This window comes from Aptenodytes patagonicus, chromosome W (genome assembly GCF_965638725.1).
Source record: "Aptenodytes patagonicus chromosome W, bAptPat1.pri.cur, whole genome shotgun sequence".
NCBI lineage: Eukaryota > Metazoa > Chordata > Aves > Sphenisciformes > Spheniscidae > Aptenodytes > Aptenodytes patagonicus.
Genome location: NC_134981.1, coordinates 38,140,674 through 38,165,688, shown reverse-complemented (window position 1 = coordinate 38,165,688; position 25,015 = coordinate 38,140,674). Strand labels below are relative to the sequence as shown.

General features: G+C 38.5%; 1 protein-coding gene across 1 annotated transcript; it reads right to left on the bottom strand.

Annotated features, from left to right (window-relative positions):
• Positions 1-1,881: 1,881 nt before the first annotated feature.
• On the bottom strand, positions 1,882-24,948 carry LOC143172066 (mesoderm induction early response protein 3-like). Its single transcript, XM_076361300.1, has 13 exons — positions 24,919-24,948; positions 24,171-24,195; positions 21,801-21,949; positions 15,049-15,183; positions 13,397-13,517; positions 11,236-11,321; positions 10,962-11,034; positions 8,306-8,457; positions 7,769-7,850; positions 5,638-5,732; positions 3,503-3,630; positions 3,176-3,321; positions 1,882-3,068 (listed from the first exon to the last, which is right to left on the bottom strand). Exons 1-13 carry the CDS (start codon positions 24,925-24,927, stop codon positions 2,611-2,613), a joined length of 1,659 nt encoding a protein of 552 aa, XP_076217415.1. The 5' UTR covers positions 24,928-24,948; the 3' UTR covers positions 1,882-2,610.
• Positions 24,949-25,015: the final 67 nt, after the last annotated feature.

Genomic DNA, 25,015 nt, shown 5'->3' with positions numbered 1-25,015 from the left:
TTCAGATTCCCTGTACATAAAAAGCATACATTTACCAACACTGTAATTTCCTTTATGGATTTTTGGTTTGTTTGTATGAAGAAAGAGTAGGGCAGAGAACAAAGAATTCATCACAGTTTGTTATAAGAATTGTGCTTCACCATCAAAGAACCAAGGCAATATAACTTCTTCATATGGTTGCAATTCAGTTATCTTCATGCTGACTTTCAAAACGCAATTCTTTTAATAAACAGTAACAAGTTCTCCATTTTAAATGTTTAAACTGAGAGAAAAATAATTAAGTCCAGCTTCTAAAAGAAAAATTCAATAAATAGCTATTTTACATGGATAAAGTCATAGTGGTACAAATTTATGAATGTCACATCAAGCATGCACAAAAATGTTACTATACACAGAAGTAGTCAGAAAATATTGAAATAGATATCTAAAAAGATATGAAGAATTTACATATTTACAAAATCTTGCAAATTATTGCCTCATTTTAACAAGGAATTAAAAGTAAACGATACCAGCTAGCTAGCCAACAGGCTAAATATGATCAGCATTTAAAAATCTATTAGACTAGCTGGAATTCATTTTTCTCTTATTTTCTGAATTTTGGTCAAAAGTCTTTATTAAATAACTAAAGTGTCCATTCAACTTGCTGACAACCCAAACCTTAGACAAGTATCTGTCTACATTAAGAGCCCAGCAATGCATAGATAAATTGAATATATTACTGCATCAGCTAATGAGAATGGGCACGTTCATTTAAGTGCAACTGGTATAAGCATTCAGTCATCTTTGTATAATGATTTTTATACAGACCAGCCACTCACTGTAAACCCATAAAATTGAATGTATAACAATGAAGGATTATGGCCAGTATTTTACAAAATTACATAAAATGTGTTGATTCATAAACAAAAGAAACAAGGTACACAGTTCAGCACAAAACACAGCAACAAGAAGCTGACAACTTGGCTAAAAATGTCAGAGTACAACACAGGGCCAAGGCTACCCATTATTTACTGTGTACTTACTAAAGTTACATATTTCAGATGTGTAAGTTAAGAACTGATTACAAAATTATCTTTACTTTTGTCCACTGTGCTAAACTAATTTGTTTTAATATGGTAAATGTGCTATTACATAAATGCTTCAAAGCAATCTTCATTACAATGCTGTAAAGAAAACTCCATACGCTGCATCCAAAACTCAGGATGTCAATGCAGTTCACAGTATGCATAATAAATACCCTCTTCCCTTTCAAATATTCAAGTCACTACTTTCTAATTACTCAGCATAACCTTGAAGCAACTATTACAAATATCAACAATGCAAGCTTAATCACTTCAATAATGAAAACAAGTTAGTGGCAATTAAATTTGTAATACGAACAGTGCAAAGAAAAAGTATGGAGGAAAGGGGTAATCCTACCAAAGTAATATTCTCCTGCAAGAATTAGAACAAACATTTGCGAGACAAACTTCGTGGATGGCTAAATTGCACTCAGTGTTCAAAATAAAAATTTACTGAATTTAAATAATTGCTTTATGGGAAACATTTTTACTCATCCTTTCCTATTTGACCAAGGTAGTGAAGTGCCATTTTTGAGCCAATGACTTGCCAAAACAAATAAATGCAATCCACACTGAAGAAAAATTTTCAAATACATACTTCAAGGTTCTACTACTTCTATATAAACTAGATAGATAGTCCCTCAAAACTGTAACACTTTGAACTGCAGTGCTCCAAACAATTTGTCTTCCAAAATATAAACTGTTTAGTGGTAAATCCTAAGCTGTGCAGACTGTAGCTTTATACAACATCAGCTGCCTTAGGAAAGTTAAGTTATACAGGTGCATTAGTCTTCAAAGTTGTGGACAAAACCCAGCTGAATACAATAGCCTAAAATGCATCTGTTTAATGCAGGACAGTAAGTTTAAAGTACACAGATACCTCTGGCAGCATAATTACTTCTATGTAAGGTAGCCATGGCCTATAATTTTGCAACAGCATCCAAGTGTAGGTCTTCATACTTTACTCATGTTAAGTCCCTTGTGCTAGCTTCCACGAAGATGAACTTGCTGTTTTTTAAACTGAAGTGCTCTAGTTTAGTATCACATGAGAGAAGGTTCCATTTAAAAAACATCCTTGTATGTTTGTGCAGTTTAACTTAAAGAAACCCATCTCTGCCTTTATAAGGAGGAGAAAAAAAAAAAAGCTACATTGAGCAGGGATCAGGATCGGTACCTGTAAACACTGTTATTACACTGCATCCGTTACGGCAAAAGTAACTTAGACTAAAAAGCCACTCCAATCAGTTCAGAACTTCTGTGCTGGTTTTGAAATGGTGGCCTCTGTCTACAGGCTTTAAAAAAAAAATTGAAGCAGAGCTTAAAGCTGCACCACAGAGTTCTTAGTCCCAAACTCTGCCAAACATTTCCACATTTATGGACTGAAAAAAGAAATTACTCTTGATAAATCAAGATATAGTTCTATACATAAAAAGACATCACTGATGTCATAAAGTTCAAACTTCCAGTGAAAGACTAAGCAAACCTGATAGGTCCCATCAAGTTTACTACTACTGCATAAAGTACCCACTGTTTGTTTAGTTTTCCACAGTCATTCTGAGTGAAGGGCAGTATGTTGGTGAAGAGCATGGGTGTTGATAAAACCATTTGTCTCATTTGCAGATAGACTGCTGAAGTCAGCCACTGAAACAGCCATTTTGGCACTGGTAATATGGTGTGTGTGGTTCTCAAAGTCCACACCAAGGTTATTTACAGAGACATCATTCATGAAAGATTCTGGGACAGCAATTCCCATTTTCAATCTCTTTGCAGGTCTTTCTGTCTCCTCACTGCACATGTTCATTGGGTTTAGCTCTGAGTGGTAAAAGCCAGTCTCAAATAAATTAAAACAATCATTTTCACCACTGCTAGGCAAGTTAAGCAATTCTTCTGTTCCAACAGGCACATGATTAACTGGTGCTCGGGGTAAGCTGTCCATAGGAGGAAAGGCATCATCCAGGCAGTTCACATCTGAAGTGTGGCAGACTGTAGCTACACTGTTTGTCAGTGCTGGAAAAAAGATGAACAGAAAATGTAAATGAAATAGTTGTTTATATAGTTACAACAAAAAGGTTTTTTTTGGTTTTGGGTTTTTTTTGTTTTTTTCCTTGATTTACCTGTCAACTCATTGGCAGTGATAGAGTTCAGAATGCTTAGCTGTTGATCAGGAATGGTTTCCGTTCGAGTATTAGATGTTAAGGCTGAAGAATGTACTGCTCCACCAAGGGCTTCTGCTTCATCTACCAAACGATCCATGTAGTCCCTTAAAGAATATGGCATTCACAATGGGTTATTTAACAGGAAAACAAGGCCTAAAGATGATGGATTTTATTTCAGTTGCCATAGCCACTGCAGCATTACACTGCAATGACAGGAAGAAAAAAAATAATCTTCTACATTTACGATTTGCAACAGAAAACGTATTCCAAGAATGTTTTACTTACGTAACTCCTGGATGATGGTTATATCTCTTCTTTCCAAATCTTGTTTGCTGAGCAAAGTAATCATAACGTTCTGATTTTTTCCACATGTAATAGAAAGCCACACACTCGGCAACCGTTCTGGTTCTTACCTAAAAGAAGGCAAGAAGAATTGACAAGATTAATGCAAAGAATTATGTTTTGTCATCTCCCCAGTCCCCATATTCCTGCAATATTGTTAGTTTTACTGTTCTAGTATCTGAAACAAACCAATTAAATCAGGAGACTTGAAAGAGATCTACAGTTTCAAATTTCTTTACCGAGAGGGTGGTCAAACACTGGAACAGGCTTCCTAGAGAGGTGGTCGATGCCCCAAGCCTGTCAGTGTTTAAGAGGCATTTGGACAATGCCCTTACTAACATGCTTTAACTTTTGGTCATCCCTGAAGTGGTCAGGCAGTTGGACTAGATGATCGTTGTAGGTCCCTTCCAACTGAAATAGTCTATTCTATTCTAAATAAGTATTACATCTGTTCTATTGTATGCATTATTGTTTGTTTGTTTTTTAAACTAGATTGAAACTGTATCTACATCTGAAGCATTTCAGTTCATAACCTATATAACAATTTTTTTAAACTATAAGACAGACTCTCTCTTAAGATGGAAAAAGCTGAGCAAATCAATGACCTAAGAGAAGTGAAGCAGAAAAGACTTTGGGTACTTAGACAAATTCTGGTCCATAGTGACAGATAGATCAACTCACATGCTTTGTTGCATGTTGGAAAAAATATTTTTAAATTATTTTTTTGTATCTCTGGTGAATTACTGTTTATTGGTAAGGTCCATTTAAAATTGGAACCACCCAAATATTTATCATAGGACAGGTTAAGCCAAGTGTTGAGCAGGACTAACTGACTGTTGTTGAACAGCAACCACAACCCTATAAAGTTTACCTAAAATACAACAAAAACACCAGTCTCCTAAAGAAAAAACTTGTCGTGGTTTAACCCCAGCCAGCAACTAAGCACCACACAGCTGCTTGCTCACTCCCCCCCAGTGGGATGGGGGAGGAAGAATCGGAAGGATAAAAGTGAGAAAACTCGTGGGTTGAGATAAAGACAGTTTAATAATTAATTTTTTAAAAAATTAAATTAAAAAAAAAACAAACCAAGAAAAACAAGCGATGCAAAAGAAAACAATTGCTCACCACCAATCTATGCCCAGCCAGTCCCCAAGCAACGGCAGCCTCTGCCAACATTCAACCTTCACCCACCAGTTTTATTGCTGAGCATGATGTCATATGGTATGGAATATCCCTTTGGTCAGTTGGGGTCAGCTGTCCCAGCTGTGTCCCCTCCCAACTTCTTGTGCACCTCCAACCTACTTGCTGGCGGGACAGTGTGAGGAGCAGAAAAGGCCTTGACTCTGTGTAAGCACTGCTCAGCAATAACGAAAACAGCCCTGTGTTATCAACGCTGTTTTCAACACAAATCCAAAACATAGCCCCATACTAGCTACTATGAAGAAAATTAATTCTATCCCAGCCAAAACCAGTACAAAACCTCAAGGTGGTATCAAAACATACAGGAGATGTACAGAAAGTTTGGAAACATCCATATTGTCAACTGTACCAAATGATATGCATATTTGATCAAAAAAAAAAATTCAAATTCCTGTTCTTCAGGCACAGAAGAGTCAATCAATCAGAAGCAATCCAGATCAAGATTAGAACTCCTTCATTGGCCAGAAACCAGAGTACTGATGGATGACTACACTTTCTGAAAACACAAAGAGCTAAGCCTGTTTCTGCAGAATTACACCTTTCTGGTGACAAAAATAAAGATGCATTTTCCCCTCCCACAGCCATGGTATACTATACTTCTAGGAGAGGCAGACTTTTAAACTAAATTATAATATAAATGCATAAATGAAAGTAATGTCAACATAACTCAATTTCAGAGATAATATATTGACTTATCTTGCAATGCCTAGCTTTTCCAATGACATCGGAGGTAAAATTAGCACAAAAATGCTAAGCTGGTTTTGATATGTTGGTTCTTATTTCACTCTTCTGCATGGCTTCTGAAAAATGCATTGCTTTTACAAATTTTCAGCATCGTATCATCTACCAATTCTTCCATTTAACTGTAAAATACTAACCTTGTTTTTCTGTATGAGATGAAAGTCTTTTCCATAAATCAGAAGTGCATGTTCAAAGCTTCTGCATTCTTCTTCTGTCCATGCTGTCATCTCTTCTAGACAATTGCAAAAGTAGCATGATAAACTTATTTTCACTCACTAACCTTTTACAGAGAATAAAATATTTGTGTTGCTAATGCATGAATATCCAAACACACTCTAAAAAACCAAATAGTTCAGTTACGCATGTTCTTTCCTCTACTGTACAGATATCCTACCTGAAATTTAACAGTCTTGTTTATAAAGACTCATAAGAGTCTGATTTCTGAAATCTTTTATCCTGGAAGGCAAAGGACATTCAAAAGACTTGATTTATTATTTCTTAAGAAGTTTATCATCAAAAAAACAAGATTTGATAACATCACTGAGATATCAGTGAGATGATTTTTCTGAACATTTCTTCTTGCATTAGATACAAAGAACAGTGTGAAGAGTGAAGGAACAATCTTTTTTTTTTAAGATAAAACTGAATTTTAGTTTTACAAATTAAACAAAACAAAAAAATCACTAAAAAAAGAATAAGAATTTTAAAACAAAGTAGCTCAAACTATTTGAGTAGGTCAGTTTTGTCTCAAGTATTGTTGCTTCCCTATCTTGATTATGGCTTTATGTCTATATATAATAAAGGAGGGATATTTCAGGCATCTTACATTCATAATTGTGATCTGTTCAGCTGTCATTTAAAGCCAATGGGAAAAAAAAAAAAAGAGAACAAAAAACAACCAACAAACCCATTTCAAAACATTTCTGGAAGCAGACACTGGAACCAAGACCTTTCTGCTCCCAGATGAAGGTGATAATCATTCTACTACAAGGCCATTTTCTTTCTTTCTCACCCCATTAATTTTGCACTCCTTACTACAGAGTTCTCAAGCTTCAAAGAGAAGTTCCCCATGTAAAGTCTCACTGTTCAGAAATTATCTTGGGAGATGTGGATTTTTAACTCTCATCTTGAGAATAGCAGTAAACTTTAGTGGGTAGAGTAGATCATAGCACAATGGTTACTCTAAGAGACAGGCACTAACAGTATTATCATCTTTTACCATTTTTAATGAGGGTATAAATTCCATCTGATTTGGGGCGGGGGGGGGGGGGAGTACTAGTCCTTAGGACAGAATTTGGGGCTCTGACCCACAAATGGGCAGAGGTATTTTTCAACCCCAAAACAAGAATCTAAATCCTAGAGAGGTGTGGGGTTTAGGATACAGCCCTGCAACTGATACTTCCTTATTGTTTAGCTCTACACAATCTCTTCTTGTACAAGAGCTTTCTGAAGCACTGCTCTGATATTCCTTATTGTTCCCTTCAGCTTTACCTCAGATATTTAGCTTTCACAGCACCTAACTTGTAAACACTCAAATTCCCTTTGGATCCAGTTCCGAGTAGGGAATATCTGCCAGAATACCAATTTATACCAGGGCTCATAGTCCATTTGTGCTTTATGCAACACATGTTAAAATACAGGACAAAGAACCGTCTTTGCTAAATGATAAACTCCGATTTTTATTTAAGGGAGTAATAAAGTTAGGGACAAACAAGATGGAAGCTTGTTTTCCACTGTAAACTCGAGCAAATCTCTCCACACTCTACCAAAGACCTATAGAACTATACGGTAGAACCAGTTTAGGGTTGACATAGCACAATGTTAGCACAGTGAAGAGAGTGAGGCTCACTTACATAGCCAGCTATGTTCTCCTGATTCTGGTATAAATGTCATCAGATTATAATTGATCATGATCTCAAAAAGGTACTGTAATATGGGTGAGAACTACCTTATGGGAGCAAAAATCACGACTCCACCCCATCCTTCTTCTCAGTCTGTACCGTTCTTAAAACAGCAATGGAGGAAAGAAGGGAAGAAAAGGTGTAAAAGCTGATCCTGCAACCTTTATACAAGTTGCAAACTTCTCTAGCAGAAATTTCCATCTGGCCAACAGTCAGATTATACTTAATCTGTGCTAAAGACATCATGGAAAGGGATATGCTCATCAATCTGAATCTTACTCAAGGTTTTTCTACACAACTTTTTTTTTTATTCTTTTTTTTCCTCCAAACACACATTTCTTAAAAAGCAGGTACTCTCTTCTCTTACCCTGAGATGCCTTTCCATTTGAGCAGTATCTCTCAATTGCTTCTTTAACATTATGGCTACTTTTGAGAAGTTCATATAGCGCCTATAAAATAGAAGTAGTCTTTAGAAAGAGTCAAAGTTTGCAAATATCCAATCTAAACTTCTGAAACTAGCCTTTCAGTGAGCATATCTAATGTAAAAAAGAGGATTTATCTTTATACAGGATGAAAATTTTAAAATAACAACCAAAAGCAAAACCATCCAAAAGTTGAGGCAAGGTTTAATTAAGCAAATGTAAAACATTATATGCAATTATTAGAAAAGCTGGATTTGTCAACAGCATGGCAATCGGAAACATCACAGATCACAACACTGCCAACATTCAAATACTCATAATTTTAAGCACGTGCTTAAAATTACAAATAAGATCCTGACCCCAATAACATCTAATAAAAAAAAAAATTGAATATTGCTGCCTTTATAATACAAGGCAGAGAAAGAAAACACATATTAATTACAAAGCAACGTGTCAAAAATGGAACAGGATATAAAACATACTTGTTCGTTGTCCCGTGTATGTAGTCCTTCAGGAATTCTGCCAATCATGTTTTCATTTCCTGTTCTTAAGGAGGTTTCAAAAAGGTATTCTTTAACTTTACTTTCTGAGACCACATCAGGTTTCCAAAGTAAATGGTCTTCATTTTCATAGGCTGTTAAAACAGAAATCCAGTAATGCCAGGTGTGACATTTTTAAGGCTATAACATAAAAAGCTATTTCACAAAGACAAAGAACAGGAATACAGAAGTAATCAAATCAAGCACCACCCATGCCACTTTTAAATTACAGCTCACTTTTTCCCCAAAAGCCTCAGTTAAGAGACAGACTCTGCAGTGTGGTATGGCAAAGAGATTCAGGTTCCATGAGGATGAGATAAGGGACTGAACTCTTGAGACAGAGTCTTTACAGAGGAGCAGCTTGTTGACAGCTAGATGATTCAAGTAAAATTATGCATATGTATTCATCATCTTCATATAAACAAACTAGCAAAACCACTCAGTTTTATTCAGCTGTTTTCAACAAATAAGCTTACAGTAAAAGAGTGCAGGATATTACTTTAATATTTCAAATATTACATATAAAAAAAAAGAGGCGGCGGCTAACTGGTCATTTTCAAGTAAGTTTTGGCAAATTTTAGTTAACAGAATGGAAATCTAGGTCTCAATGTGGTAATTTCTTTTTCCGTTCACTAACAACCAAATGCTGTTAACAACTTGTACGTTCCATATTTTACAAGCAATCAGGATGTATAGTCCTCCTTCATAGTATACTGAAATCATGTATGCACCTCTTAAGCAGCTTATTTGAAAGACAATATATTGGAAATATTCAAGAGTTGGCCTGAACCTTTGTCTGTGCATACATTTAAATTCTAGATTAAACTATAAATCCTTTACTCTGATCAATAGATGTGATTAACATTACACATAATGCTTCATGTACTCTCTTGTTAATACAAAATTAGAGTTATTAAATTCAAACACACACAAGCATAATGGCAGTTACAGTAGAAGAGATGAAGATTCTGAAATCTCTCATAAAACTGCAGGAAAGAATATTAAGCTAAAGTGAGGAATAAAATTACATCTCCTTTGAAAGTTCTGTTATGGCTTAAGAACATGGAAAGCTTTCAAACAGACGTGTTACAAGTGTAAGGTTTATAGAAGAGTAGAACTGTCTTCTAGCACAATTCCGGTAGCTAAGACTACATAGCAGAAATATAAGCCCCTGTTTGCCATCACAAGCTCTTCAGGGAGTACAGAAGAGGCTTTCACAGAATCCTCCACCCATACAGCTAGGTCCAACCTCTCCGAGCACTGCTGACGCTCAGCTTCAACCTCCATTATCAACCAAGACAACCTAGCACTTCTTGCTGGAGTCCATGCCTGATATTCTCAAGAGGAGCTCCTCAGGCTCTCCCATCTGGCCATGCCAGCAGACAATACTCTCACTGGTTCTCTCTAGCACCAGCTCATTCCAGAGAAAGTTGTCAGATTAACGCCTTCCTGATCATCCTCTGGTTATTGGCCCTTCTCTAGTTCTCGGCCAAGGAGAAGTCAAGATGTGTAAATAGTAAAAGGACTATCCAGATAAATCTGGTTCTTACTCCTCCATTTCTTACAACTGGTAAGCATCATGCTTGAATCTTAGAAAACAGGAAACTTCCCTAGGTCTCTTAAGCAATACAAGAGATGTTCACTTGCTAATGCTTCCAGCTCCATCCATACTAAACATTCTTCTTCTCTATTGCAAAGGATCATTCTTCAAAAAGCAGTTGGTAATGGTGAAAAGACCTTATATACTTCACTAGAATGATATTCCCATGAAATGTTACAGTTCAAACACAAGTAACTTACAGAAGAAAAAACAGAATGCCCTTCATTTATTAACATATCCCCCAAACCGTTCCTTAATTTTACAGCTGTTCCACCCATGAGCAAATTTCTTTCAATATTTGCTTTTTGAATTCCACAGCTATACATGCTATACTTTTCTCATAGTGAAGGTTTCTAAAGATACCAAATAAAACTCTATTAAATAAGTTATTTTTTCTACTCTAGCACAATTGCAGTTTTTAACCTAAGTTTACACAGAAATAACATCATACTTAAAACATTTTTTAAAAGACAAGGTGTATCAGGACCTACATCTTCTACTCATGCTATGGAAATTTAAAATAGCTTATTGCTTTGTTTTTCATATCCATTTTGTAACCCACGCTGTTGTGCTTGCCAAAAAACAAGCAAAGAAAAATACTGTTTTGAAGATCTTCAATGTAAACTAAGTTACATGCTCATAGCCCAGTTATGATACTCTGATGAAAATATGTTGTGTTTTAACCCTGTGGTTTTCTTCTTGACCCACAGTTTGTTGCCTCCTAATATTACTAGATACTTCAGAATTAACACTGTAATCCACCCTCCTGTGTCTTCTTGAGAATCTCCTCTCAAAGTTGTAGAATCACATTTCTGAGATATAATTATGTGGTTGTGTTACTTCAGTTGACTAGGGGTTTTTTGTTTGTTTTTTGTTTTTAAGGTCTCTGAGACTTTAACTAAGCCATGGAATTTATCTTATAAATATTTAAATATCATTTTTCCATCAACTGCTATGTATAAACATAAGATACAAAGTAAAACAGTCAGAAGAACTTACCCTTTTCATTATCACTGTATCTGCCAAGGTAAGGTGGAATTTCAGCCTGATACTGTGAACCAACCATTATTTCCTAAAGATGTAACAAAAATCACAAGAGAAAGGTATTAGCTTAATATTTTGTGTATGGAAGCATTACAAATTCCATTAACGTGGCATTTTGCAGAGAATTCCAGAATTAAGGTACTATTTTAGATATGTACTATAAATCTTAATGCATTTTTCTTAATAGTAAAGTTTTTCTTATTTATTTTTTTAAAGATATAGTTATTACCTTTCTCAAATCTTCAGATGAATTACCACTGTCTGCCTCTACGTCTTCACCATCTGATTCCTTATCTCCATCACACGTAGTGTTTGCTTCAGACACAAAGAAATCTGGTTTTAGCTAGGAAGAATTTTCAGTTCAAGCACAGAACTACAAGATATCCTTTACTTTTGAAAGGAGCCCCTGCTTTTATTCTGGGAGACGCTCATCATGAGTCTGTTGATCTACATTTCTATCAAACTAGCACGAAGTCAGAAAGCACTGGTACTTGTATATTGCAGAACTGAAACATTTATCATCACTGCAACTGAGACAATCTACTATATTTCTAACAGTCAAAAGGAAATGAGATCATTTTTCTTCATCAATTTTCTTCAATAAAGGCTTATACCTTATAGAAAAGGTATGAGAAAAAACAGAAAACTTCCAGGGCTATGACTTAGCCCCAGGTTAATCACAAAAAAAGTAAAGTTGAAGGCAAGTCTTTATTACCTACTAAAGCCTTTCATCAGAAGTTTTAATGGGCATTCAAAACATTCCTTTAAACAAGGTTGCCTCAGCATGGAGCAAAGATATAGTAGATGTACACAAAATAGAATAAGCAAAAGACTGCTTATTCCTCTTTAATCTTTTTTTTTTTCTTAGGAAGAAATACAGCAGAGCACTCCAAATAATTCAAATACAGTACTCCACAGAATAACTCATATTTTAGAATCTGGAACGCTGTGGTACTGGGTTCTGAAGTAATTCTATTTTTTATTTTATCCCTGGCAGAACGGAATCGTCAACATCAGAGACAGTATCCAAGACTGTATGGACTGAGGCTCCTCTTCTGTAGTCATTACTACAATCACCAGTCTATCTCTTTTTGCTGTTAGAAGTAGCAGGCAAGAAGCTAACATGAATGCATAAAACAACAATATGCCTAGATAATAATATGCAATTATTTTTTCCAATTAATCCAAATTTAGTAAAATAGCCTGTGTCAGACATGTTTATCTTAAAATTGAATGTTATCTTAGAGAAATGGACAGGGATCAGAAAAAAAGATGAAACTGTCAACAGCACAGAAAACTGACATTTCCCTCCCTGAAATGGCGGATATTCGATTTTAAAATGCCCAACCAAAAGTTCTAATAGAGAAAGAGTAACATTCTGATAGAAAACCATGATAGCTGAAAGCAAAGATGACTGTTTCTTAATCCTGAGTAAGATGAGGGGCTAATATTTTTTTCCATAAAGCTGCCACACTTTCAGTGTCATAGTCATTAACAGTTCACAAGCAATGTTTAAGTGCCAGCAAGGTTGGGTTTGCTTAACTAAAAAAGGGCATTATAATTTTTAAGGTTTTCGTATCTCTCTCTCATTACAAATGTCTTGCATTACACAATCAGCAGCATGCAAATGGCTACAATTGCTGATGACTGAGACAGCACATCCCCCTTCTCTAGAGGGATGAAATTCCCCAGAAATAGCTCAAGATACTTGCCAAATTAAAACTGTGATAAAAATCCTCCACATTGCCTATTGCAGTTCATTTGTTCACTGGTGTACTAGAGTTGGAGCAATGAGGAATATCTCATCCAGGTTGGATAACTGAACCACTGGTTCTCGGATCTTTCCCATAATAGCTCCATGGGTAGTGAAATTTTGGTGGTCATGGGTTCATAGGCCCCATCCCATATAAAACCACTTTGGCTCATGAAGTCCTATGGAAAACTGTTGAATGTGCGAAGGGAAATAATCACAAAGAAAACACGTCCCAGTTCACATCCACAGGCTGAATGGAGGAGTCACTGGCTTAAAAGCAGCAGCAAACATTTTAGTAGAGAAACACTAATTTAAAAGAATGGGTTACATATTCATGTCATTCAGTAACATACTGAAAATCACAGAGTGTTCCTCAACACATTAACTATTATGAAAAGTTACTGTATTTGTAGAAAAATTAATTGTACTTGTGCTTTGAGCACAGTACTAAATATAGGTCTTTCAGGTAATCAATAATACCAACCAAAGACAACATTCAATGTACAACATCCTGCAAAGCACTGTTTCTCAATTCCTGGTAAAGTCAGCACTACTCTGCAATTTTGATATTTTAAGCTAGGAAGGTATATATAATGCTAAGACTTTTTGAGTACTATTATAAAATTAGGTTTCCTACATCTTAATGGCCGAGGAAAGAAGTCAGTAGCCTCATGTGAAGTAACTGATGGTGTCAAGTCATCAGCAGAGGACTGTGTTTCTTCATCATCACCCGACAAGAGGTCTTTAGCTATTTCCTCCTGTATCATTAAAACAAAAAAATAAAACCTCAGACTGACTATTAAGTATAGACTGGTGAGCATTTAGATTCAGCAAATTGTAAGTCCCATTAATTAAAATGAATTATTTTACCATAAGTAATTTTAGCAGACCATCCTCTCTCAATTAAAAAGCTAGTTCACTCCTCCTAAATCTCAGAATAAATATAACCATTCATTTCAGAGTTGAACACAGGGGTTCATTTCCCCCTTGTCTTCTATTAAAATAAATGCACAAGTAGTAACCTCTGCAAGCATCAAATCTCAGATGTTCCTCCAACTGCTTCCAATGAAAAATGCCAGTGGAAATCTTTAGAATTCTGTCATTCTTTGCATCACAGATATAAAGCTTTAACACAGGCTGTTACCCCTTAAACTCGGGGGGGGGGGGATGGGACGACACAGCCAGGCACTTTTGTAGACTTTTGCTGAGAAGAGTTACAAATAGACAACCCATTATCTTCCCAAATCGCACAAAAAAAATTGATGTTTCTGTAGGTTAAAAAAAGAAAAAAGGAAGAAAAGAAAAAGTACACTTCCTCCACTAGCAGACATGTTTGAATCCCTCTATTTAGAGATTAGGGAGGGAAAGAACCGTATTAGACAACAAGCCGACTACATTTCTGTAGCCTCAACACAATCGTGACTCCTAATGAGAATCAGATGTGCAGAGCCATCATTATATCCTACTTTCTGTGGAGTTTATCATTTCATCATACTTACAGAAAGCAAAAAAAAAGACACATACTTACTACCGACAGATTTTATAATACAAACTACTAGCTGCGTATGCCTTATAGCCAAAAATCAGATTAGTCTCAGAATTCAAAGTTAGCCTGCGAATCACAAAAACTGAAGTTTCATGTTTTTATATTCAACAATGCAACACATATAGTCATTGCACATAAAACAATCTCTCTCTCACCCCCCAAAGTTGAGACCTTTCCAAATTATATGCATTTGAAAGGAACATTCCAAAGCATTCAAGAGTGCATTTTCAAGTTATCCACAAAGGTTTGATACATGACATGTATAATGAAACCAGAATTATTTTAATGTATGCAATGTCCAGAAATAATAAAATACAGATCTTTTCAGAAAAATCCCACTTCTATTAAAAAAAAAAAAAAGGAAATCTATTTAAAGTTCTCTGGATGCGTTTTAGAAGAACCGTTAACTTATTCATTTCTCATTTGTAGTAATATAGTGCCACTAAAGTTGCTATGCATGTGTGTGATAATTATAATTAGATTCAGATCCTCAATATCCGTGAAAAAGAATGAATTCAGAGTAGAATCACAGAATCATTTAGGTTGGAAAAGACCTTTAAGATCATCGAGTCCAACCGTAAACCTAACACTGCCAAGTCCACCACTAGTACAGTAACTCTTAATTGTATATTGAAATTGACAGATATGTATTTTGTAACATCAAGAGATAAAGAAATATAATTTAAGGTCACCTGGATTTCTGCTTTTAAACCGTAATACAGGGGAAAATAGTTCTGACTTACTTTATCTAGAGTCATATCTGGAAGTTCATCTGCAAGTTCACTTGGAGAGCTATCCGCACTGGAACCGGCCATAACTGGAATCATGGGTTCATAGCCATAGAATGCCAGTAAATCTTCCAATGGCATGTTTCCTTCCTAATACAAGAAGATTTAAAAACATTTCAACATATTGCCAAATACTTGTAAACAGTTCAGGCCTAAAAGGATAAGACATATTTTAAAAAACAAAAGAAAAAAAACAACCAAAAAATCTTAATTGAAAGCAGGAATCTTGATTAAAGATATAATGAAGTCCCATCAAGCTACTGAAGAAAACTGTTTACTGGATGAAACTAAAGAGTAATTATGAAAAATTTGCTCCTTATCTGATTCATACATGATTTGCCTATATTTCTTCAAGACAGAAAATATACTAGAAACACTAACAATCCCCCTACAAGAAAGAAATGCAGAAAAACTTGAAGACTTAGTCCTATATAGTTACAGCTGCAAGTGTGCAAAACACCACAAAAGTAAACCAATATAGCAACTTGTCCTGGTTTCGGCAGGGACAGAGTTAATTTCCTTTCTAGTAGCTGGTACAGTGTTTTGGATTTAGGATGAGAACAAAGTTGATAAGGCACTGATGTTTTAGTTGTTGCTAGGTAATGCTTACACTAGCCAAGGACTTTTCAGCTTCCCATGCTCTACTGACTGAGAAGGCTGAAGGTGCACAAGAAGCTGGGAGGGGGCACAGCCAAAATGACCAAAGGGACATTCCATACCATGTGACGTCATGCGCAGTACATAAACTGGGGAAAGCTGGCCGGGGGGGCCGCTGCTCGGGGACTGGCTGGGCATCAGTCAGCGGGTGGTGAGCAATTGTACTGTACATCACTTGCTTTGTGTATTATTATTATTATCATATTATTATTATCATTTTATTTCAATTATTAAACTGTTTTTATCTCAACCCACGACTTTTTCTCACTTGTGCTCTTCCAATTCTCTCCCCCATCCCACCGGGTGGGGGGAGTGAGCGAGCAGCTGTGTGGTGCTCAGTTGCCGACTGAGATTAAACCACGACACAACTTTTTATCCCTCCTTTCCATCTCCTACACAATATATTTTATAATGACTGTTGAGAAGGTGTCGTGGCTTAACCCCGACTGGCAACTAAGCACCACACAGCTGCTTGCTCACTCCCCCGCAGCGGGATGAAGGGAAGAATCGGAAGGGTAAAAGTGAGAAACTCATGGGTTGAGATAAAGACAGTTTAATAATTAAAAAGAAATAATTTTTAAAAATTGCAAGGAAAAGATGGGGAAAAAAAACCCAACACAACAAAACAAAAAGAGAGAGGAAAATAAAACCCAAGAAAGACAAGTGATGCAAATGAAAGCAATTGCTCACCACCAACCAACCTATGCCCAGCCAGTCACCGAGCAGCATCCCCCCCTGCCAACCTCCCCCCCAGCTTTATATTGCTGAGCATGACATCATATGGTATGGAATATCCCTTTGGTCAGTTGGGATCAGCTGTCCCAGCTGTGTCCCCTCCCAACTTCTTGTGTACCCCCAACCTACTCGCTGGCAGGGCAGTGTGAGGAGCAGAAAAGGCCTTGACACTGTGTAAGCACTGCTCAGCAATAGCTAAAACATCCCTGTGTTATCAACACTGTTTCCAGCACAAATCCAAAACATAGCCCCATACCAGCTACTAAGAAGAAAATTAACTCTATCCCAGCCAAAACCAGCACATTCTCCACCCCTTATTCCATACCATTTACATCATGTTCAGGTCCCACCCTATCACAATACATCCTCACTAACCACTCCTTCCCCTCATAAAATGTCTGTAAAATGTCCGTAAATATCCATAAAATGTTCATTGAGTTCATTTGGTCTATGACTTTGGGCTTCATCTGTTATGGTATTCACTCAGGACAGGAGAGGTGATGTGTTGCATGGAGTTACTGGGCATCAAAGCCAGCTCAAGTCGGGGTCACTGCCACACTTGCACTACTTCTTGTGAGATTCATCCTTCATTGGTTCAGGTGGTTCCTGCTGTAGTACTTCCTATAACATGCAACTCAAATCACAGGTTACAACAATTTAAAGGTATATCCATTACATTCCCCATCCCTGGTCCCTTTGGACTAGGCCATAAAGTTTAACATTGCAATGAATTCCTCCTCTTGCCTCTAGCTTGGCTAGCAGCAAGAGGCTCCTGCTATAATACCTTTGACATATGGCGGCCACAGCAGTGGTGACGTATAGCGTCATGTAACACTGCCATCATACAACTCAAATCATGGATTATTTTCATCCAGGATTAAATCACCTTGAGGTAAACGTTGGACTCCCTCATCCTTCTGCATTACCCACCAAGTGCACCCAGGTCCTTGAGCAAAAACAATCCCACGAATAGGTTTGCCCTTTCCTGAAGAAGGAATAACCCAAACTGTTTTTCCCAGCCAGTTCTTTAAATGTACTACAGGGATCTTATCTCCTTCCACAGTGGGCAGGGGTTTTGATTGGGCAGGGCCAGGTCGACTGGCAGATCCTCTAGTGTTAACTAGCCAAATGGCTTCTGCCAAATGTACATCCCAATGCTTGAATGTCCCAGCACCCATTGCTCTCAGTGTAGTCTTTAACAGTCCATTGTATCGTTCAATTTTCCCGGAGGCTGGTGCATGACAGGGGATGTGATACACCCACTCAATGCCATGCTCTTTGGCCCAGGTGTCTATGAGGTTGTTTCGGAAATGAGTCCCGTTGTCTGAATCAGTTCTTTCTGGGGTGCCATGTCACCGTAAGACTTGCTTTTCAAGGCCCAAGATAGTATTCCGGGCAGTGGCATGGGTCACAGAGTATGTTTCCAACCATCCAGTAGTTGCTTCCACCATTATAAGCACATGGTGCTTGCCATGGCAGGTTCGTGGTAGCGTGATATACTCAATCTGCCAGGCCTCCCCATATTTATATTTCAGCCATCATCCTCTATACCAAAAAGGCTTTAGCTGCTTGGCTTGTTTGATTATGGTGCACGCTTTACATTCATGGATAACCTGTGCAATGGCATCAATGGTCAAGTCCACCCCTCGATCACGAGCCCATCTATATGTTGCATCCCTTCCTAAATGTCCTGATGTGTCATGGGCCCATCAAGCTATAAATAGCTCACCTTTATGTTCCCAGTCCAGATCCACCTGAACCACTTCAATTCTAACAGCCTGATCCACCTGCTGGTTGTTTTGATGTTCTCCAGTGGCACGACTCTTGGGTATGTGAGCATCTACGTGATGGACTTTTACAACCAGGTTCTCCACCCAGGCAGCAATATCTTGCCATAATTCAGCAGCCCAGATGGGTTTACCTCTGTGCTGCCAGTTGGTCTGCTTCCATTGCTGTAGCCACCCCCACGGAGCATTTGCCACCATCCATGAGTCAATACAGAGATAAAGTACTGGTCGTTTTTCTCGGTCAGCAATATCTAAAGCCAGTTGGATGGCTTTCACCTCTGCAAACTGACTCAATTCACCTTCTCCTTCAGCAGTTTCTGTGACTTGTCGTGTCGGACTGCACACAGCAGCTTTCCACCTCCAATGTTTTCCCACAATGTGACAGGATCCATCTGTAAACAGGGCACACTGCTCTTCATTTTCTGGTAATCTGTTATACAGAGGGGCCTCTTCAGCAAAAGTCACCTCCTCTGGCGACACTCCAAAGTTTCAGCTAGTTCACGATCACTTTCAGAATTCCTGGGCGATCAGGGTTTCCCATTCGAGCCCGTTGCGTTATCAGTGCAAACCACTTACTCCATGTAGCATCAGTTGCACGATGTGTAGAGGGAACCAATAGAAGTATTTTGACTACCCAAGGATGTTCAAGATACTGAAGACTTATTGTAATGAGGGAGAAAACATCACAGAAGAAGGTGAAGGTGCCATTCTGTATTTCCTCCACAAAAAACCTCTCAGAGGAAGAAGTATAATTGCTAATTGTCTCCATGAAGTGGTACCCGAAGTACAGTAATGGCTTCAGTACAGAGCCCAAATACCATATTAAGCTCAAGGCCAGTGTTTTAATAATAAATCTCCCAGGCAAAACATCACTAAGCACTACAGAGCACAGCAAACTGCAAAAGCCAAAACCAATCTTTAACATGTACAGCAAAAAAAGGAGCACGGCACAGATCAGATAAACTAATATCGAGAACAGATGAATCAATATTGTGACCAGCAACTGTTAACAGATATAAATTCCTTCTAATACACTCTGGTTAACCTGTTATCTCAAACCCTTCGTGCCCCACGTTGGGCACCAAAAAGGACTGTCGTGGCTTAACCCTGGCCGACAACTAGACACCACACAGCCGCTCGCTCGCTCACTCACACACACACCCCCCGTGGGATGCGGGGGAGAATCGGAAGGGTAAAAGTGAAAAAGAAACTTGTGGGTTGAGATAAAAACAGTTTAACAATTTAAAAGAAATAATAATTTTAAAAAATCGTAAGGAAAAGAGGAAAAAAAAAAGAAAAAAGAGAGGAAGTAAAACCCAAGACAGACAAGCGATGCAGATGAAAACAATTGCTCACCACCAACCAACTGATGCCCAGCCAGTCCCCAAGCAGCAGGGCAGTGTGAGGAACAGAAAAGGCCTTGACACTGTGGAAGCACTGCTCAGCAGTAACTATCAGTGTGTTATCAACACTATTTTCAGCACAAATCCAAAACATAGCCCCATACAAGCTACTATGAAGAAATTTAACTCTGTCCCAGCCAAAACCAGTACAGAAGGTAATAAGAGAAAGACAGTGTCCTGGTTTCGGCAGGGATAGAGTTAATTTTCTTCCTAGTAGCTGGTACAGGGCTGTGTTTTGGATTTGGGATGAGAACAATGTTGATAACACACCAATGTTTTAGTTGTTGCTAGGTAGTGCTTACGCTAGTCAAGGACTTTTCAGCTTCCCATGCTCTACCGACTGAGAAGGCTGCAGGTGCACAAGAAGCTGGGAGGGGGCACAGCCAGGACAGCTGACCCAAACTGGCCAAAGAAACATTCCATACCATGTGACATCATGCTCAGTACATAAACTGGGGGAAAGCTGGCCGGGGGGGGCCACTGCTCGGGGACTGGCCGGGCATCGGTCAGCGGGTGGTGAGCAATTGCATTGTGCATCACTTGCTTTGTATATTATTATTATTAAGATTTTATTTTATTTCAATTATTAAACTGTTTTTATCTCAACCCATGAGTTTTCTCACTTGTGCTCTTCCAATTCTCTCCCCCATCCCACTGGGGGAGGGGGGGGAGTGAGCGAACGGCTGTGTAGTGCTCAGTTGCCGACTGAGGTTAAACCACGACAGACAGCTAATGATACAGAAGCAAAAAAGAAGAAAAAGGCTTGGTTTATAACTTTTTTCCAACAGCTTTTGATCAAATGATTTTACTAAATATCATCATAATTGCATCCTAACACAATTAATAAAACAACAAACCGTGATTTTTTTTTTAGTTACCTGACTCAAGTCATCAAAGAATTAAAAATATTTTCCAATATTTATACCTTTAAAAGTTATATTACTTCTAAAAAAATTCTTGTTGAACTCATACACTGATTAAATTACTTGTTTTCTTTAGTCAGCTAAGGTCTTAGTCCTGCAAAGACTTTTCACAATGGGTAAATGTAAACTCATGTCCAAGTCTTTCCAGGATTGGGACATAAAGTAATAAAGTGTTTAAGATGATTGGCTCTCAGTTCTTTTTCCTTCTATTATAGAAGCAATAAGATCATTTTATGGAGTAACAACTTCATTTTAACCACCAGACTTGGCAAGCTGCTTCGGTATTATAATTGCAAGTTCATAATCAGCAAAAATGTAATTGTAAAGGTAGCAGGACAAAAAAAAAAAAATCAGTATAAAAATCAGTATAAAGTATAAACACTGTCAACTCTACATTGAGAAAATTTGTTTTTACATAGACTACAAAAACACAGCCTCATATTTAATGCTAAAAATTACACTTTCCTGGAACTCTGTTGACCAAAATCTGCAGTTATGCTGAGTGGTGTAAGCGGGTCACTGAATGGTAATGCAAGCAGCATCAGTTTGTGGATGTTCAGCATTCAGCAGGCATTTAAAATGGGTGATGCACTGCCACAGATGAACAAGAGGTGTAAATAGGAAAAACATGTAATTAAAGAGTGTAAAAAGGAATAGGAAAAGCCAAGGAGCATGCTGGTCATTTTGTACACCCACCAAATGCCAAACTGATGAAACTGAGACATAGAACTACAATTTATGTAGCAAATGAATGTGATCCATCATGTCTAAAACAGGACCGTGTTTCCAGATTGGAAAAACAAAATCTGACTAACAGAATGAAACACAGCTAGCTGTCACTTAATAGTATGCAAAAATGTACAATTTCAACTTATTTCCAACTTATAAAACTTAGATGATAGGACTCCAAAACCTGCTTCAGTAATTTCTCTTCCAAAGTGAAAAGATCATTAAATGAAAAAGAAGAATCTGAACTTAACATAACACTAATATCTTTGAGAAGCTAAGTTCAGCCTTTTTGGGAGGATGCACTGCTATATCCTAACCAAACCTGATTTTCTTTTCTTTTTTTAAACCAACTGCAAAGGCATTTTGCAGGAAACTGCATTATACAATACAAACTAAAGAACAGGTTGAGTATTCTTTTCACTAAAAAAGGTACAACACAGATGGACATTTAGGAGAGAGCAAGTCACTCTTACCTTTTCTAAATCTTCAATTTCAGAGCTGAAATTTTTGGTTTCTTCCATCATTTCCTCCTCTTCTTCAAGAGTTCGCTCATCATCATAATCATGTACCAGCATTTCAGCAGAAGGGTCAAAATCATGATCCTCAGATGATAAAGAGCCAACTATCAAAAAACCCTAATTTGAGTCATTTTTTTTCTATACCAACATATGAAATTACATCACAGAAAAAAAAATAAGGTTGCATGAATTTTTACATACAGGGTCAGAACTCTCAATAGAATAACTGGAACAAATTCCTAACTACCTGACAAATTCAGCTATTTTAGCTGGCCTTCCCTTTTCATACTTGTAAGTAATAGGTGCAGTTTTCTCTCTTGCAGTATAGAGTACTTGGGAGAAGTATCTACACAAAGTTTCAGAAAGTACAATCCCAAATTAATATTTTTACTGAATAAAAGATTGTTTAAAACATCCTTGAAATCATCATTAAGGTATAAAGTCCACATGTCACAAGATTTCAGATGCCACAAGACACTGATTCTATTTATATGATTTATATGGTAACTAGCATAGTTTTTCACTGGTAAACAGCTAACTTAGATTGCGAATCAGCTTCCTACTAACAGCAAAATAAGCAGCGAGACTCGCTTCAAATTAGTTTAGCCTCGCAGATGAGATCTTTTATTAAAACTAATTTAATTCTTAGCATTTGATCTAAAAAGTAAGAACAAACATAGCAAAGTTTCAAGAAATATAGAGGAAAAATATACCAGAAATAAAACGTTTCTAATGGATCACATTAATTAACAAGTCATTGTGACAGCTCTGTGGTCCAACAGACACTTTTCCATTACTCAAGAGGATACTCATAAGTCATCAAAAAAGTAGTTATTATTTTAAGTGCATTTTGTCAACTGTTAGAAAGATTATCATTAGATTCAACAAGTTTTAAAGATGCAAATATTCTGCACCACAAAGTCAGTGTTCTACAATGAAAATTACTAAAATACAGGGTTGTTTTGTTCTTTAATGTTCATTTTCTTAAGGCTTTCAGGATGGAGAAAAGAAACAGATTAGGATATTTCTCTTTCGCTTCTGGTTTCCCCTTCTAGTTCTTACATACTAGTGCTCTGTTGCAATTCTTGGCTTACAAGCAGCAAAGAAAAGGTTTATTAAGAATTATTTCCATATAAGAACTTCTTTAGAAGTTTTGAAGGAAATAGCTACAAATTTTCAATGCTTTTCTTCAAAAAAAAAAAAAAAGTAGTATCTCTGCACTGCTTCTAGCCTTCAAGGAGACAGTTGTATATACTAACACTTCTGAGTCTTAAAGCATTAATTAATTTTTCAGCAATTGTTCATTCCTTATATGCAGGTAATTAAAGTAAACTTTGTCCGTTTAGCTCGCTTAAGACAATACTGTGAAAGTTCATAACACCATACCGTAGGGAAACATTCAGGCCAAAAATGCTTTTTATTCACATGCTATTCATGTTATGGTCTCATAGAACTCTCAGTATAGCTGATAATACTACTCCAATTACGACATTATGTGTTGAATTTTTCTACTGTTGGCCATCACATCCTGATCCTATGGCTTTTAAAGAACTGTCAACTGCCTTAATATAATATATATTTATATATATGTATGCTCAAGATTACTGCTTCTAATCGCTGTTCTAATTCATTTTGTTTGAGTAACTCAAGTGGAAGTTCTATTCCACTCACACACTTTAGATAAAAAAGTCCCATTTCTTTAGTAGCTCTGAACACTCAATATCTCATTTAAAATATTTAAAACCATATTCAAATAATATGAGCTCAAAAAATTTAATAAGAGTAGTTAAAAAAATATTAAAAACAGCCAATGCTGAAAGCAGTTACACAGAAGCAAATGCATTCCCCAAATACTTCTTCATGAGTAGCCCTGCTGATGTTAAATATGCTTGCTTGTGTAAAGTATTCCAAAGAACCTTAACAGCAGTTAAAGCCTTAACAATTACATATCATTATGATTTTAAACATTTTCTGATATTATCAAGAAGTCAAAAATTTAGACAAGCCTGCAGTTATCAGCAACAAGAGAAGTGGTCTCTCTCCAGGCTACATGGCTTTACTGAGATGCTAACTTAAAAGTGCTACAAAACTTTTGTTTTCATTTTGGGTTCCAAGCAGCCAATTACTAACTGCGACCAGAGTTAAGGGAAGAACTCCACGGCACACATCTCCTTCTCTTAAAAATCAGGCAGGCAGTTAGTTACATGAACATGAAGCGTTAAGAAAGCTACGAGGCAACAGGGGGTAACTTTGGGAAGGAGCAGGAAGGAGAGAGCGGCGTGTGGGCAGCAGGCTAGGTGCTGGGGCAGGTGGGCAAGGACGAACCTGGGCTCGAACTCCCAAAGGAAGCCTGTGGGGAGAGGAGAGAGCGAGGTGAGACGCTAGCTCCCTCCAGCCCAGCAGCAGGTAGGGGGTCTCCATTTCACGCACCCCCCGACCCCCTTTCCGCCGCTCCGCGCTCCCTGCTGGCCTCGCCCCCGGCCCCCGTCCTGCTCGCCCTTCCATCCCGTTCATCCTCTCCCATCCCTCCTTCCCTCGCTCGCTCCCCGCCTGCCGCTCTCCTTTCCTCCTCCCCTGGCAGAAGCCCCCCAGGAGCCGCGCCCGGCCCGGCGCTCGCGCTCCCGCTCCCTGCGGCCCCGGCAGGACATGACAAGGGCAGGCAGCAGCGGAGGGAGCCGGACCAGCCGCCTCTTCCCCGCTCCCAGCCCAGGGCTCGCTCCTCCTCCCTCCCGCCGGGCATTTCTCCATCGCCCGCGCTGTGGCGGCACCGCCGCCGGCCCGTCCCGCGCCCCCCGGGGCCCGGTGCGGCGGCCGCGCCCCCCTCCGCGGCTTGTCGGCCGCCCGCGGGCTGCGAACCCGGCACCCGCGCTGCGCGGCACCCGCCGTGCGGCCTAGTCGCGCAGGCTCCTACTGCCCCGGCGCTGCCGGCCGCCTCGCCGACCACCCCGCGCCACCTCGCCGCCCCGGAAGAGCCTTACGGGGATGGCGAGACGGGCGCAGGGGGCCTGCCGGCAGCGGGGCCTCACGGGGAGCCGGCCGAACCCCGACACCCCAGCCCGCTTTCCCTGCTCACCTCCGCCATATTGGGACGATCGGGCTGAGCAACAGCGCTGCGCCGAGTGCCCGGATGGGGCCGCTAAGCCAATGGCAGCCGCCGAGTTCCAGCCGGA